At 40.2% G+C, this 13,997-nt stretch overlaps 1 protein-coding gene across 3 annotated transcripts in view; it reads left to right on the top strand.

The window, feature by feature from the left end:
* The window catches only part of YEATS2 (YEATS domain containing 2), a 39,511-nt gene extending 27,501 nt beyond the window's left edge, over nt 1-12,010 (top strand). For all 3 annotated transcript variants that reach the window (XM_063442357.1, XM_063442356.1, XM_063442355.1), the window contains 11 exons: nt 299-445; nt 1,376-1,549; nt 2,239-2,431; nt 5,694-5,805; nt 7,623-7,696; nt 8,193-8,272; nt 8,992-9,187; nt 9,473-9,696; nt 10,219-10,293; nt 10,723-10,796; nt 11,626-12,010. In XM_063442357.1, the coding sequence (XP_063298427.1) occupies nt 299-445; nt 1,376-1,549; nt 2,239-2,431; nt 5,694-5,805; nt 7,623-7,696; nt 8,193-8,272; nt 8,992-9,187; nt 9,473-9,696; nt 10,219-10,293; nt 10,723-10,796; nt 11,626-11,749 (1,473 nt within the window). In that variant the 3' untranslated portion in view covers nt 11,750-12,010. The remainder of the gene's footprint in view (nt 1-298; nt 446-1,375; nt 1,550-2,238; nt 2,432-5,693; nt 5,806-7,622; nt 7,697-8,192; nt 8,273-8,991; nt 9,188-9,472; nt 9,697-10,218; nt 10,294-10,722; nt 10,797-11,625) is intronic.
* The last annotated feature ends 1,987 nt before the right edge of the window (nt 12,011-13,997 follow it).

Below are 13,997 nucleotides of genomic sequence, written 5' to 3'. Positions count from 1 at the left end.
ATAAGCCGATCGCAGTTTTGTGAATGGGTCTTTGTGGTGTGATCTCCTGAACTGCTTATCAATACGTTTGCACAGCCATGAGGAATGGTAAATTCTTGTGCAAAAGCACTACCCAATTTGGACAAATATTGGACAGCAATACATGCAACGAATCCCTGCTTTTGACAACATTCATTCAGAGGACCGGCTTTAATATCAGTTTATTTTGCCTGAAACACATTGTATTTACTCACACTGCTTCATTTGTTAAATTTATCATTGTTTATATTACTCAGTGTTGCTTTGATTTTGTTTTCAGGGAACGTTTTTGGTTGGACAACCATCCTCTCAGGCATCTGGGAAGCAGGTGGCCACCAACATGGTAGTTCAAGGTAACGTGGCATCAACCTCCCAGGGGCAAGTCTTAAAAGTAACCACAGGACAGAAAAGCAGTTTACTTGCACAGGTAAGCTCCTGCCAGTGTTTGTTTCCACCGCTACTGTGTGGGACATCTAACCAGTTGCATTTTTCAAAAGAGAGCGTGCGGCACTCTCCAAATTAGACCAAAACATCTACTATGGTGTTACTTCTCATACTGCAGTTTACACACAACCCGTTTAACTGAGCAAATTGGTGCAGTTCTAAGCTACGCTCGCTTGTGAGAGTGGGTTAAGAATACTGTACCATCAACTCTGCAATGTCGCAGAACTGCTGTTGTGTTTAGCGCGACCCTTTAAATCTACCTCCTTTTTTAGACGATCTTCCTTATTTTACAAAAACGTTCACATGTAATGCTGCCATCTCTCGATCACTGTCAGGTATACTTGGAATAAGACTGGCCCACATCACAACATAAGCAATACATTTACACAGGCAGCTATTTCTTGGGCTGCCAATCCTCCATTTTGCAGCCAATATTGTTACTGTTTTCTTTTATTTGCTGCAAGATGATTGTATGGCTTCATGACTGCTACTGTCTTCTCACTGGGCCAGTGAATAATAAGATTCTAACACTGGTGTAACGATAATAGTAAGGATGGGAGCACAACATTAGTACCGATCGTGTGAGATGTTTCTTCAATGCTCTCTATCCATCACAAACTCCACTGTATTACAGAGAAGTATGATGTCACAGCACCATGTCCCTATTTAATACAGTGTGCATTGAACAAGGCAATGGGAAAAAGTAAACAGTTGTACAGACCTCTTGCTTGCTTCTATCTTCTGATACAGCATCATCTCTCCTCCTACACAGAAATATATGAAACCTGGGCAGTCATTTTCCTTTAATCTAACCTCTGCTACATCCAGAAAGATAGGCGTTTTATGGGACTTGTATTAACTTTGCGAAAGTAGTTTAATGGCTCAATATTTTTTGTGTTTCCCCTTATATTAGGGAACCGTTGGATCAGCTGCACAGCAGAAACTGTCAGAAAGTGTGCTAAAGTCCTTACCTGTGGCTGGCCAGACACAGAAACCTGGAACTACTTTACTGAGGGTATCAGGAGGCGTCATAACTGCAGCTAGTTCAGGACTACCAGCTCTGTCTGGCAATGGTCACGGGCAGCAGGTAATATGAACATACATTAATCCAGGCTTAGGCAACCGTCGGCACTCCAGATGTTTAGGACTACACCTCCCTTGATGCTTTGCGAGCATTATGGGGAAGGTAGTCCACAGCATCTGGGGTGCCGAAGGTTGCCTTCCCCTGCTAATCCTTTCTGTAGCTTTTGGAGGGATTGTCACAGACTGTATTCAGAATTATTTTGTTTTGCTTTTTAACCCCTTCATGAAAGGGGGTTGAGTAAAGCCTACGATATCATCACAATCCTGTTACAGTATCTCTCTCATGAAGGGGTTAGTTAAAGCAGCCCCCATTCCAAAATTCATACTAGGGTGCTTGTTCACTAACTTCATATTAAGGAGAATTAAATTATACTTCCACTATGATTGAAAGTACTTTATAAATTGATAGCGCCATACTGTGGCCAATATACGTTTAAGCATTCGGCATGCACACCTTGAGTGAAATTGACAGACAGATCAAAAGATTGACAATTGTGGGCTACGTTGTAGCAGCATCGTTTCTATATATTCATTTATTTATTTTTTAAACCAATCACAGTATTTGTTGGGTGTGTGCAGGGTACTGTATACACCATCTGCTTTGCAAAAATGCATAGTTCTTATTGTATGTACAGTGACCTTTAAATAACAATAAGAAAAAAAAAACATTACCGTTTTAATTCCCTTTTACAGTCTTCTGAAGCCTCTAGTTCCCCAGTGTCCAATGTTAATGCATCAAGCAAGGCCTCCTTGCAACAGCAGCAAGCAGTAACCAGTGCATCTCATGGCAAATTATTGGTCACCAGTAAACCCAACACATTGTCTGCTGCCGTTTCTTCATCTAGAGCTACTCCAAGTCCTGCACACACTGCTTCAATGCTGACAGGTAAACCACAAGAACGTCAACAAGGCTCTGTTTAGGTTTTAGTCATATATATTACTGTCACAGAATATACGTGGCTTTAAACATCCACATGTAATTTGCACATTTTTTATTTTTATATATGGAAATCTATATTAAAACTTTATAGAATTCGATAGATCTAGTAAGACAAAACAATACACCAATGCAAGGTTTTAAAACATGTACCCAGGGGCGGAGCCAACTAGCTAAGGGAGCTGTCACATGCACCCTGAGCTTCGATACAGAAAAATCTTAAAACTTAAAATTACCCCAATCAGGGAAACCGATCAGCACCCCAAAAGCCTCAACCGGCGCAGGAGACCATGGGCAAGCATTCCCGCAAATCCCGGGGCTTGGGTGAGAGCTACACCCGGGATATCAGCTTCTTACTCACCCAGCCATCCAGGCCTAAAATGGCGGATCGATTGGCAGAAACACCACGCGGATCCACATCGTCCTCAGAGGAGGAAGATCCAGAACCGGAAGACCATCAGCCACATAACCGAAGTGGCAGAGTGGCTCCCCAGCGGCAGCTCGAGCCGCAACTGGACACAAAATATACACAATCGCTCCCCCAACGAAACACCCCCCCCGAGCTCCGCGGTTATGGAGCTTATTTAATTCTCCCTTGAGCTCATCTACTATCCTGCTGAAATCACACTCAACACAGCCCAACAAAGCCAGTTGATAATCATTATGGACTATAACTCCCCGCAACAGGAACCCTAGACTCTAATCTCCATTATCACCCGCCTGCCACTAAGCACAACCCTCCCTACCTCGATATAGCTCATTTGCAGAGCTATTATAGGGAAGCCCCGCTGCTTGTCCCTTCCTGTGTGACAGATCGGCTTGCGGCTGACACTAGGGGGTACGCCTACACATGTAAATCTCGTGATGATTTCTAGCTGGTCTATCATATTCTGGCCACTTACCTTGCCTAAGCTTGTCAACATAGTTGACCAACAAGAGCAGTGCCTAGGATGTGTAAATACTTTACTATGACTTCATTCACTAGCACTCCTGTGCAATGTACAGTTTCCCCAATATCTCTTATAAACAAAAAAGGTGCTGTATCTCTGACTTTTGTTGACAAACCTACTATTAACCTCACTGTATTTCGCTTTTCTTATTAAATGTCATTACAAACTTAACTTACCTACAGAAATAAAGAATTATAAAATAAAATAAAAACATGTACCCATCCCACTGTTTAACAATTCATTTATGTATGCATGACAATTGCCAGGAGCGTTTTTGTTTTGTCTCATCTCTGAATAGTAAAATTATTAGACCGGTTTGATAAAAAAAAAAGTGTGTGTGTGTATATTATATATTTTTTTAAAAATTGCAGAGTTTAAAGCGGCACGGTCATGCCGAACTTACCTTTCTTTAATAGATTCCTCTGTCAGGATCTGTTCTTAATTTCTTCCTGTCTGCTCTAGTTTTCTTTAAAACATAAGACAATGTTATGCCTCGAGTAGGGCCATGTCTAGTAAACAGTTGAGCAGTGAGCAACCTATCGTGTGTGTGTGTCCTCACCCATGAGCGACGGGTGGGGACCTATTGTCCCAATAGGTCCTTCCCCCCCCACAGGCCTCTCACAGTTTACTAGACATGCCCCTACTCGCGGCATAGCAAGTAGGGGCGGAATTTACTAATACTAAGTAATCTTTACTTAGTATTAGTAAATTTGGATGAAAGACCAATTTAGGTCTTTCAGCCTTTTGGTAGATAGCTCCCTGATACTGTGGGAATTGGGGAGTTATCTACTAAGCGGCTGCAAGATGCAGTCACGGCACAAATAGGATCGGAGTTTCATTCATTCGAATGAAATTCAGATCCGAACAAAGTCCCGAATTGCGTCCTAACACGAATGGAGAAACTGTTAGTAGTAGTTGGTTTCACCAGCGTTCTCTCTAAGGGACAGGACGTTCTGGAATACTGACCGTAAGTATCGCAAGATCACGGATTAAAGGTGAGAAAACTAGAGCAGACAGGAAGAAATGAAGAACAGATCATGACAGAGGGAAAGAAGAGGAATCGATTAAAGAAAGGTAAGTTCGGCATGACAGTGTTGCTTTAAGCTCTGGATCACACCTGTAAATGCTCAGGTAAGGCCATCTTTCTCATCCCCATGCTCCAAGGCTGTCTGAAAAGTTCTTGCCCAAGGGTGTGAACAATTAAAACAGGGTTCTGAGGCAAACTTGTTGGTAGTTTATTTTTAGTAGATACAGAGTAGAACTGGTTAGGAATGTTCTCCTTTTGGTTCTAAGAAATTTCTTGGTGCCTACATTTATTAAATAATGTCCAACTTGTACCTCTCAGAAAGCAGTCCATTTAAATTACAATTTACCAGGAAAGTGCAAGGTTAAAGACGAAGGAGGTTATCTTCAAAATTGAGAATTGACCTGGGGATTACAAGTTTTAAACCAGAATATCCGAGTGGCGTTACCATTTTTGTCAGTTCAGCTCTTTTTGCCTTAAAGGAACAATATATAGTCAGGAACACAAATGTGTATTCCAGACCTTATAGTGCTATAAACACTATTTACGCCCTGGCTTCACCTTACCCCCCTTAAGTAATGTTAAAGGTCATCTATAATCCAGCACCGCACAGGTCTAATGCTTTACCATAGGAAAGCATTGGATTGGCTGAGATTGGCAATTCTGATGTCAGCCAAGGAGATGGGGGCGGAGCCAAATGCCATACTGGCCAATAAGAATCTCCTCATAGAGATGCATTTCATTAATACATCTCTATCGGCAAGTTCAGCATCTCCATACAGAGCACTTCCCCAATAAACATCTCTAGTGACAGTTTAAGTGACGGCCACTGGAGGTATCCCTAGGCAGCAATATAAATACTGCCTTTTCTCTGAAAAAAAAACCCCAGTGTTTACAGCAAAAGGCCTGCAGGCACTGACTATACTCACCAGAACAACTACATTAATCTGTAGTTGTTCTGGTGACTATAGCATCCCTTTAAATTTGCAATTTCCTTTTGTCAATTCCCCACATACTTCCCTAAGTCGTTCTGTCTCGTATAATACCTGACACCTCAAATTAACAACTGATTATACTGGGAATTAAGTCCTGGCCAGCTAGTTTTGGGTTGTGATTTTTTTTTTTTTTTTTTTTGTTCTTTTCAGTGGGAATTGTGTTATTGTGTACAAGTATCACTGTGGGTGAATTATCTAGATATGTTTACAACTAAAATGTCTGTATTCATTTTCTTCTTTAGTTAAAACTGAGCCAGACACTACAGTCTCATCCAGTCACATACTCCCATTTAGCGTTCTTAATGCACCGGTGAAGATGGAGGATACTATGGATGCAGGATCCTGTTCTGTCAAGTAATTTCCTTTTACTAATTGAGTGAGATTTTAGGTAACATGACGTGTGTCCCAGAGGCTGGATTCCCTGGCTGCTTTAGACTGTGTCCCCAATGATTGGTTGGATTCCCTAACATTCTGTACCCTGGCTGCTTTAGACTGTGTCCCCAATGATTTGTTGGATTCCCTAATATTCTGTACCCTGGCTGCTTTAGACTGTGTTCCCAATGATTGGTTGGATTCCCTAACATTCTGTACCCTGGCTGCTTTAGACTGTGTTCCCAATGATTTGTTGGATTCCCTAATATTCTGTACCCTGGCTGCTTTAGACTGTGTTCCCAATGATTGGTTGGATTCCCTAACATTCTGTACCCTGGCTGCTTTAGACTGTGTCCCCAATGATTGGTTGGATTCCCTAACATTCTGTACCCTGGCTGCTTTAGACTGTGTCCCCAATGATTGGTTGGATTCCCTAACATTCTGTACCCTGGCTGCTTTAGACTGTGTCCCCAGTGATTTGTTGGATTCCCTAATATTCTGTACCCTGGCTGCTTTAGACTGTGTTCCCAATGATTGGTTGGATTCCCTAACATTCTGTACCCTGGCTGCTTTAGACTGTGTCCCCAATGATTGGTTGGATTCCCTAACATTCTGTACCCTGGCTGCTTTAGACTGTGTCTCCAATGATTGGTTGGATTCCCTAATATTCTGTACCCTGGCTGCTTTAGACTGTGTTCCCAATGATTGGTTGGATTCCCTAACATTCTGTACCCTGGCTGCTTTAGACTGTGTTCCCAATGATTTGTTGGATTCCCTAATATTCTGTACCCTGGCTGCTTTAGACTGTGTTCCCAATGATTGGTTGGATTCCCTAACATTCTGTACCCTGGCTGCTTTAGACTGTGTCCCCAATGATTGGTTGGATTCCCTAACATTCTGTACCCTGGCTGCTTTAGACTGTGTCCCCAATGATTGGTTGGATTCCCTAACATTCTGTACCCTGGCTGCTTTAGACTGTGTCCCCAATGATTGGTTGGATTCCCTAACATTCTGTACCCTGGCTGCTTTAGACTGTGTCCCCAATGATTGGTTGGATTCCCTAACATTCTGTACCCTGGCTGCTTTAGACTGTGTCTCCAATGATTGGTTGGATTCCCTAACATTCTGTACCCTGGCTGCTTTAGACTGTGTTCCCAATGATTGGTTGGATTCCCTAACATTCTGTACCCTGGCTGCTTTAGACTGTGTCCCCAATGATTGGTTGGATTCCCTAACATTCTGTACCCTGGCTGCTTTAGACTGTGTTCCCAATGATTGGTTGGATTCCCTAACATTCTGTACCCTGGCTGCTTAAGACTGTGTTCCCAATGATTGGTTGGATTCCCTAACATTCTGTACCCTGGCTGCTGTAGACTGTGTCCCCAATGATGCTTTACCCTCTAACAAGCAGCAGCAACTCAAAGGATTTTATCTCTCCTTACTTTTTTCTTAGGTTTGCCCACAGCAAGTCCATATGAATATTGGCGATGACACTGAGTTTATTCAGTTAGTTGAGATGAGCAAGGAACCATGGGAACTAAATGCTTTGTCTAGTGCCTGTCTGTGATCCGATTTGTGGGGGCGCACAAGGAGGGGGGGGGGGTGGAATATAAATGTGTTACTCTGAATGCATACACACTGTCTGATTGTATTAGACATACATTTATTAGAATACATTGAATTACAATAGATAAAGAACATTTTCTATAAGTCTGCCAGCAGCACGTTAATACAATATGGCAGATGTGCTTTAAGTTCAGGATGGCTCTTAAAATGTACCTGTGCTCTCTCTGTTTCAGGACTGAGCATTTGCAAAACTTCAAGCAATTGTTAACGGCCACCGTGAAGAAGGTTCCTCTTATAGTTGAAAAAAGTAAGATGAACAAATGGTGTGAAAAGATAAATCTGTCCTGTTTTGCATGTGTGCTAGTAGATGTACTAAATTTTATCAGATCGTAATATATTGCTATTGAGGATCTAATCAGGAGGTTCACTCTTTGTCTTCAGCACTTGCCATGATTTCATAAAAGTCCTATGATGGCAATGACCATCACGGTCGCTTTCAGGGCCAGTAACTATCGATGCAGTGACACTCACTGACATTTTAAGTATTGGCAGGTATTTAGTACAGGGACAATCTAGGTATTCCAGCTGTTAGTCAGGCTGCTAAGTTTTAAAATTCCATCTGCCTTGGAGAATGGTTAAGGGGTTGTTATATTTATAAAGCCCAAACATATGCTGCATCACTGTCTCCTGTGGAGATGCAATAGAACCTTGCCTAGTACCCGGGATCTCTGTTGGCACGGCAATAAAGTAAATTATATGTTTCTAGTAACGGTTTGATTTTTTTTTTTATTCCCACTTCATAGCTGAAGACGGTTATCCTTTTTGTGCAAGTTCTTTGGAGCAATACTACACCTGGAATATTGGGAAAAGAAGAGCCGCTGAGGTACAGATTACAATGGATATATAATGATCTATTCACTAAACTAAACATGAGTGGAAAACCAGATTGTACATTTTTGGCCATAGATTTCTCCAAATTTGCTATAGTTATAGCTTGGCCATTTAAGCCTGAATTTTGCGCTTTTGTTTTCATTTTACTCAATGATTAAACCCCGTAGAGTTCTTTCATTGATTTAAAAGTCACACCGTATTTCCCATACTGAACAAGAACTAGTTGGAAGGGAGCTACAGCTCTTTTTGAGACCCCAAATTACTAAATAATAGTGATAATATAACCTATTTTCATCTGAAAATGTTTTATTTGCTTTCAGTTCACTTTCCACTCCCAAAATGTCACTCTTTAGCAAATAAACCTGATTCTCTTCTTTGTCATTTTTCTCTCCTCCTATGTTATATCATTTGCTAGTTCCTCCTGGTTACTGGAGCTGCCAGGTTTCCCACATATGTCATCTATTTTTTTTTTAATGTGTTTTGAAATTATTAGCCAGTTTGTATCAGGTAGCTTTTTCTTTACCAAATTTCCTAATTATGAGACATGCCATGATGTTTGTTGTTCTGAGATTATTTTTGTTGTTGGCTCAATACAATTATGCTTTAATTTATCATGCAACAGATGTGTTCCTATATAATTCAATGTTCTATGTAATATCTCTACGTAAAGGCACTGGTTTACTTGCTGTTCTATTGTTCTCACTTTTATAGTGGCAGCGAGCTGTAACGATGCGGAAAATGTTACAAGAAATAATCGAAAAGCAGCCAAAGTTCAGTAATATCTCTCCACTGAAAACGAAGCAGATTGTACTTTGGTGCCGGGTTCATGGTTACACTCCTACTGATCCTGAAAATGCAGGAGATGAGTCCATCGAGGATGTGTTGACTCGTATAGACAATGAATCAGGTAATTTTATTGGGGTTTAAATTAAACACCCTCTCATCCTGCAGAGCTATTGTAAAATACCTGTGATAATAACTTGCCTCTATAGAGCCAACACTAATGGGAATCAATAAGCTACCCAGTTTTATAATCGCAGGCTATTGGATCATGTTACGGCAAAATGTATGGATCACAGTGACTAAACTAGAATAAACTGAGATTTTTTTCAAGTTCCCTGAACAGCACATATTGTACTTGTATGTGTTTCTTTCATAACCGCATCGCTTACCCATGTATTCTTTGTTGTAGCTTTACCCACAACCTATTCTTCTCCTGAGGCCCTGTGTCAAAAAGTTGATGAATTAGAAAAGCTTTTAAAGAAGGAAGGAGACTCTGAGGAAGAGGTGGATGTCCTGGGTATGGATGAAGAGGAGAAGCCTCAAAGTAAAAAAGAGAATGAAACCATTGACAATGTGAAGCTTTACATGATGCCAAGTCCGGCCTGCGAGTTTGTCAGAGATACTGCGCAGGAGGTAAGGTCAAACGGTAGCTCGTGTTTGCATCCCGAACCTAAAACACATGACAGGAAATTAGGGATCACAATTTAAAGTTCTATATTTTATTGGTTCATGTTAAAATTAAAAAATATCTAAACCGTTCATTGTCCATTTCTGCTGTCAATGTATGCTGAATGGAATTTGCACTGCTGAACCTATATTTAGTTTGTATTCCTGATGCTATGGTGTTAAAAACACATTTTAGGCTCCCGGCCCCCCCCTGTCCCTTTAAATAGTGTTAGAACTTGCCTTTTTTTCCAGTTCTGCGTGCATCCGTCTGCACTGGGTCTGCCTGTGACTATCTCAGCCAATCCAATGGAAAACATTAGGAGACTATTGCACATGTGTGGGTCAATCTGCATCTCCTCATAGAGATGCATTGATTCAGTGCATCTCTATGGGGTAAGTTCAGCGCCTACAGGCAGAGGGTGGAGACGCTGAACGTCCGTGCTGCACCCCTAGTGGCCGTATGAGTGACTGTTTATTTTTCTACCTTAGATCGGAATTTCATTGCAACCAATCGAAGTCCAAAAGAATGTTTACTCTTCTCCAGTTGAAGAGATGATTTTAAAGGTAAGTTCTCTTCAAACCGATGTCTCTGGAAGATTTACGGCAGTAATATGGATGTTTGAAAGGATGAACTTTACAGGATCAAGTCTATTCTCAGCCTTTTACTAGGTATATATATTATATATCTAGCTATTTTGGTCTTTAATCTAAAATTCACTTTAATGAATGACCCTGATTGTATGCACAAAGTAAAAATAACAGTGAAATATAATATATATTGTGAAGAATTCCTAGGTTGAATAAAATTTTAATTTTCACGTATTGTAAATTTTTGGGATACCTTGTTACGGATGAAACCAGAGTAAAGAATTCTAAAAAAAAAAAAAAAAATCCATTATTTCTTCCTGAACAAACTACAATACAAATAAATATGGATGCTAGTAATTGGGAATATTTTGTATAATTGTATTAACATCAGTTCTTTTCGTGTAGGCTACGGAGCAGTTTGTGAGTGATGTCCTGCGAGACGCTTTAGCTGCTGGATACCAAATGAGTGCTCGCAATCGGTATGTCATATTTACATTGCAGAGGTTATTTTACAAACCTGTGTTACAAAAAAGTTTTTTAACATTTTGACAGTAGGATGAGTTTTTGTAGAGTCCTTGATCCCTTTTGATTACTAAAACTTCAGAGTTGTTAATCTCTTTAACCCCTTAAGGACACATGACATGTCTGACACGTCATGATTCCCTTTTATTCCAGAAGTTTGGTCCTTAAGGGGTTAAACAACTTGCGAGCAGTTTGACACCGTAACTGGGGTCTGCTGTTCACACCTTACTTTAGCTCCCTTGAGCTACATCCTATGGTGCAAGGCTGGCTCAACTGGCTGAGAGTGTCATCTGATCACTCTCAGCCTATGAACTAAGCTCTACAACACCTTCTGGCTGCACCAGTGAATGTGACTGGCACCCGGCAAACCCCTAGGCAAGTTTTTAAACCATTCACAAATTATTTGAGTGTTTGCCCTGAAATGACACCTGGGCACTCCTAGAACCAAAAACACTAGAGCCTACTGTAGTGGTTACAGAAGAAGAAGAAAAAAAGGTACCCCATTTAATATGTGATGTCATGAGTGCAAAACTGCATCCGTTATCTTGACGTTGTTTTTGAATCCTTTTGAAAAGGGCATTTTCTTGTTCTAAAACCTCAAATAATTACATCTTTGTGTGCCCACTTTCAATGTCATATTTGATTTTATGTGGGGTTAGAGTACACCTAAATCTGTCTCCCGAAAGTGTTTTTAACTTATAACTATAAAAATGCATGTGTTAGTTTATGTGGTTTTATTGCTATTTTAAGATTTGCTTTTATTTTAATTCCCTTGTTCTTACACAGAGTGCCTCGAGAGATAACGATGTCTAATATCCAGCAAGCAATCTGCAGTATTCCATTATTTGACTTTCTCACCAACCGGCACATGGGTGCCTTAAAGGTGGATGATGACATCCCCTTAAAATAAATGATCTGTGTCCGTATCATGAACTTATTCTTCAATGAAACCGGAACGATCTGAGCCACCTTCAAACCTCCATGCCAACCACACGACCTGGTGGAACAAAATATCCCTACAACTTCTCCACTCTAACTTCTTTTACTGTAAATACTTTTCAACACGTCTGTGACCAATGTATATGTGTATGTATTATATGTGTATGTACTATAAGTGTAGTTTTGTCTGTTTTAAAACCGAAACATTGAATAAACCATATTTCGTCTATAACTGACAAAGTCAGCCTCAATTTCTTCAATTTTATTTTGAAAGTTGAGTTTCAGTTGATAGATGTCCAACTCTGACCCATCATTTGTTCCCTGTCTACACATCCTCACCTTGCTCAGCTGAGGACTGTATTAACCTTGGAATGGCTGACATGTTTGTTCCTCGTGTATAACGTCCCTGTCAATGAATGGTAAGAAGGGAATGCAATAATCTGAGGCCCAGAAGGAAGATTGAATTAGATAGCCATAGCATTTTATATTTATAGTGGCACTATCCCTTACAGGGCCACCCAAAAGTGACATGTCTTCACACATTCTAGAATGTCTCACATCTGTTTGTAGAATTAGTTTATTCTGCTAATGGAATATACAAATGTTGATTGCTTTGAAGAAGAAGATAAAAATCCTACATTTGGTGCATTGTTGACCCTCTGACGGTAGACCTCATAGTCCTGGACGATAAGACTTCCTGTGCCTGCTGTTTACATTACATTGCCTTACTGTCCCTCGGGTCTGAAGAAAGATTGATGTAAATATTTGGTCCTTAGGTGCACACTGGCTTTTAAGGAAACCATTTGATGCATTTCTCAAATGACAATTACAGTATCTCTGAATGGTGCAGATCCTTGGAGTAGATGTAGAGACTGTATGTAGCAGGAATGTTTAAAGCTTTTCATCACGTTGGTTCTGCCTGCCAGCAGCATGTGGTATATACAGTACATAGTATTTTGTTTTTGTTTTTTAACTGTCAAACAGGATTTTAAAAGCACCAAAATGTCATTAAATTGACACTCGAAGTGCCATAACTACAACTGCTTATTGTAGTTATGGAACAAGGAGCACGAGTGTTCTGTGTTTTCGTCGACTTTTTTTTACGAGTGGTATAATTGTCCGCTAAGGTCGCCACCAAGGCGGTTTGAGTATTAGGGGCTATATACAGCTGGATGCTGAAAGAGTTGGACAAGATACCTCCTTGCAGTATAACACCTAAAGTGAGAACCGGTTTAATGCCCTTGGTTATTTTTTTTTTTTTTTTTTTTAATGAGCACTTTCAAACCTTGAAGTGGGTATATGGGGTCCGTTGGTTGTAGCTCTCTAGAAATCTGACCATCTTTGCTCTTCCTAGCCAAATATCTAAAGCCATCTTTAGCTGAAGTGTTAACCAACATAAAGCAAATCTACTGATGGCTATTTATGTGGGTATTTCACGTCTTTGTATAATCGCTTCTGCTGTTAATGGTTCATTATCTCCACAGCTTTATGTTGAGGATTAAACGAACTGTCCTTCAGTGAGAGATTAGGCCGGGCAACAAGAGCTTCTGGCCAAAGACTTTTTAAAAATTCTGTGTAATAACATCCAATTAAAAAACATTTAATATGTGCAATAAATTAAATTATGACTTTTCTATGAAATCATAGTTTAATGACTGACATAGGTGCTGAGTAGTAACATGTGTGCTCCAGAACTCTTAGATAGAAAACGGTGTACCTTCTGTGAATAGCAAATTGTCTGAAAATTGTCTTTTTTTCCCAATGTTAAATGATAAGATCATTGTTAAAGAATGGGAGGAATTTATCATAAAAATGTGACTTGTTTAATATAGAATCCTATCTCACACATATATATATATATATATAACTGCACACCATTCCAAAACCTCTCCAATAATGTGCCTTTCTTGTTTTTAAATCTTCCATCAAACCCTTCTATGATGTGGACCTCCTTCAAGATAGAAGCTTTCTCTGTATGTATTTACGGATTAGCTCTCAACTATTCAAACCAAACTCTTAAACTCCAACTCCTCTATAGTGTAAACTCAGTGAAAGCTGAGTGGCGTAGCATGGGAGGGGGCCACAGGGGGTAGTTGCCCTGGTTGCTAAATTTAAAAAGAGGGGGGGGGGAAAAGTAGTAATCATCATTTTAAAAAAATCCCGCTATTAATAGGTATTATGTAAATGAGTATTAAATGGTATTATAGCGTTACTCCCGT

Source organism: Pelobates fuscus, chromosome 2 (assembly GCF_036172605.1).
Source record: "Pelobates fuscus isolate aPelFus1 chromosome 2, aPelFus1.pri, whole genome shotgun sequence".
NCBI lineage: Eukaryota > Metazoa > Chordata > Amphibia > Anura > Pelobatidae > Pelobates > Pelobates fuscus.
The sequence above is the reverse complement of the archived record's forward strand: the minus strand, read 5'-3'. Positions and strand labels throughout refer to the sequence as shown.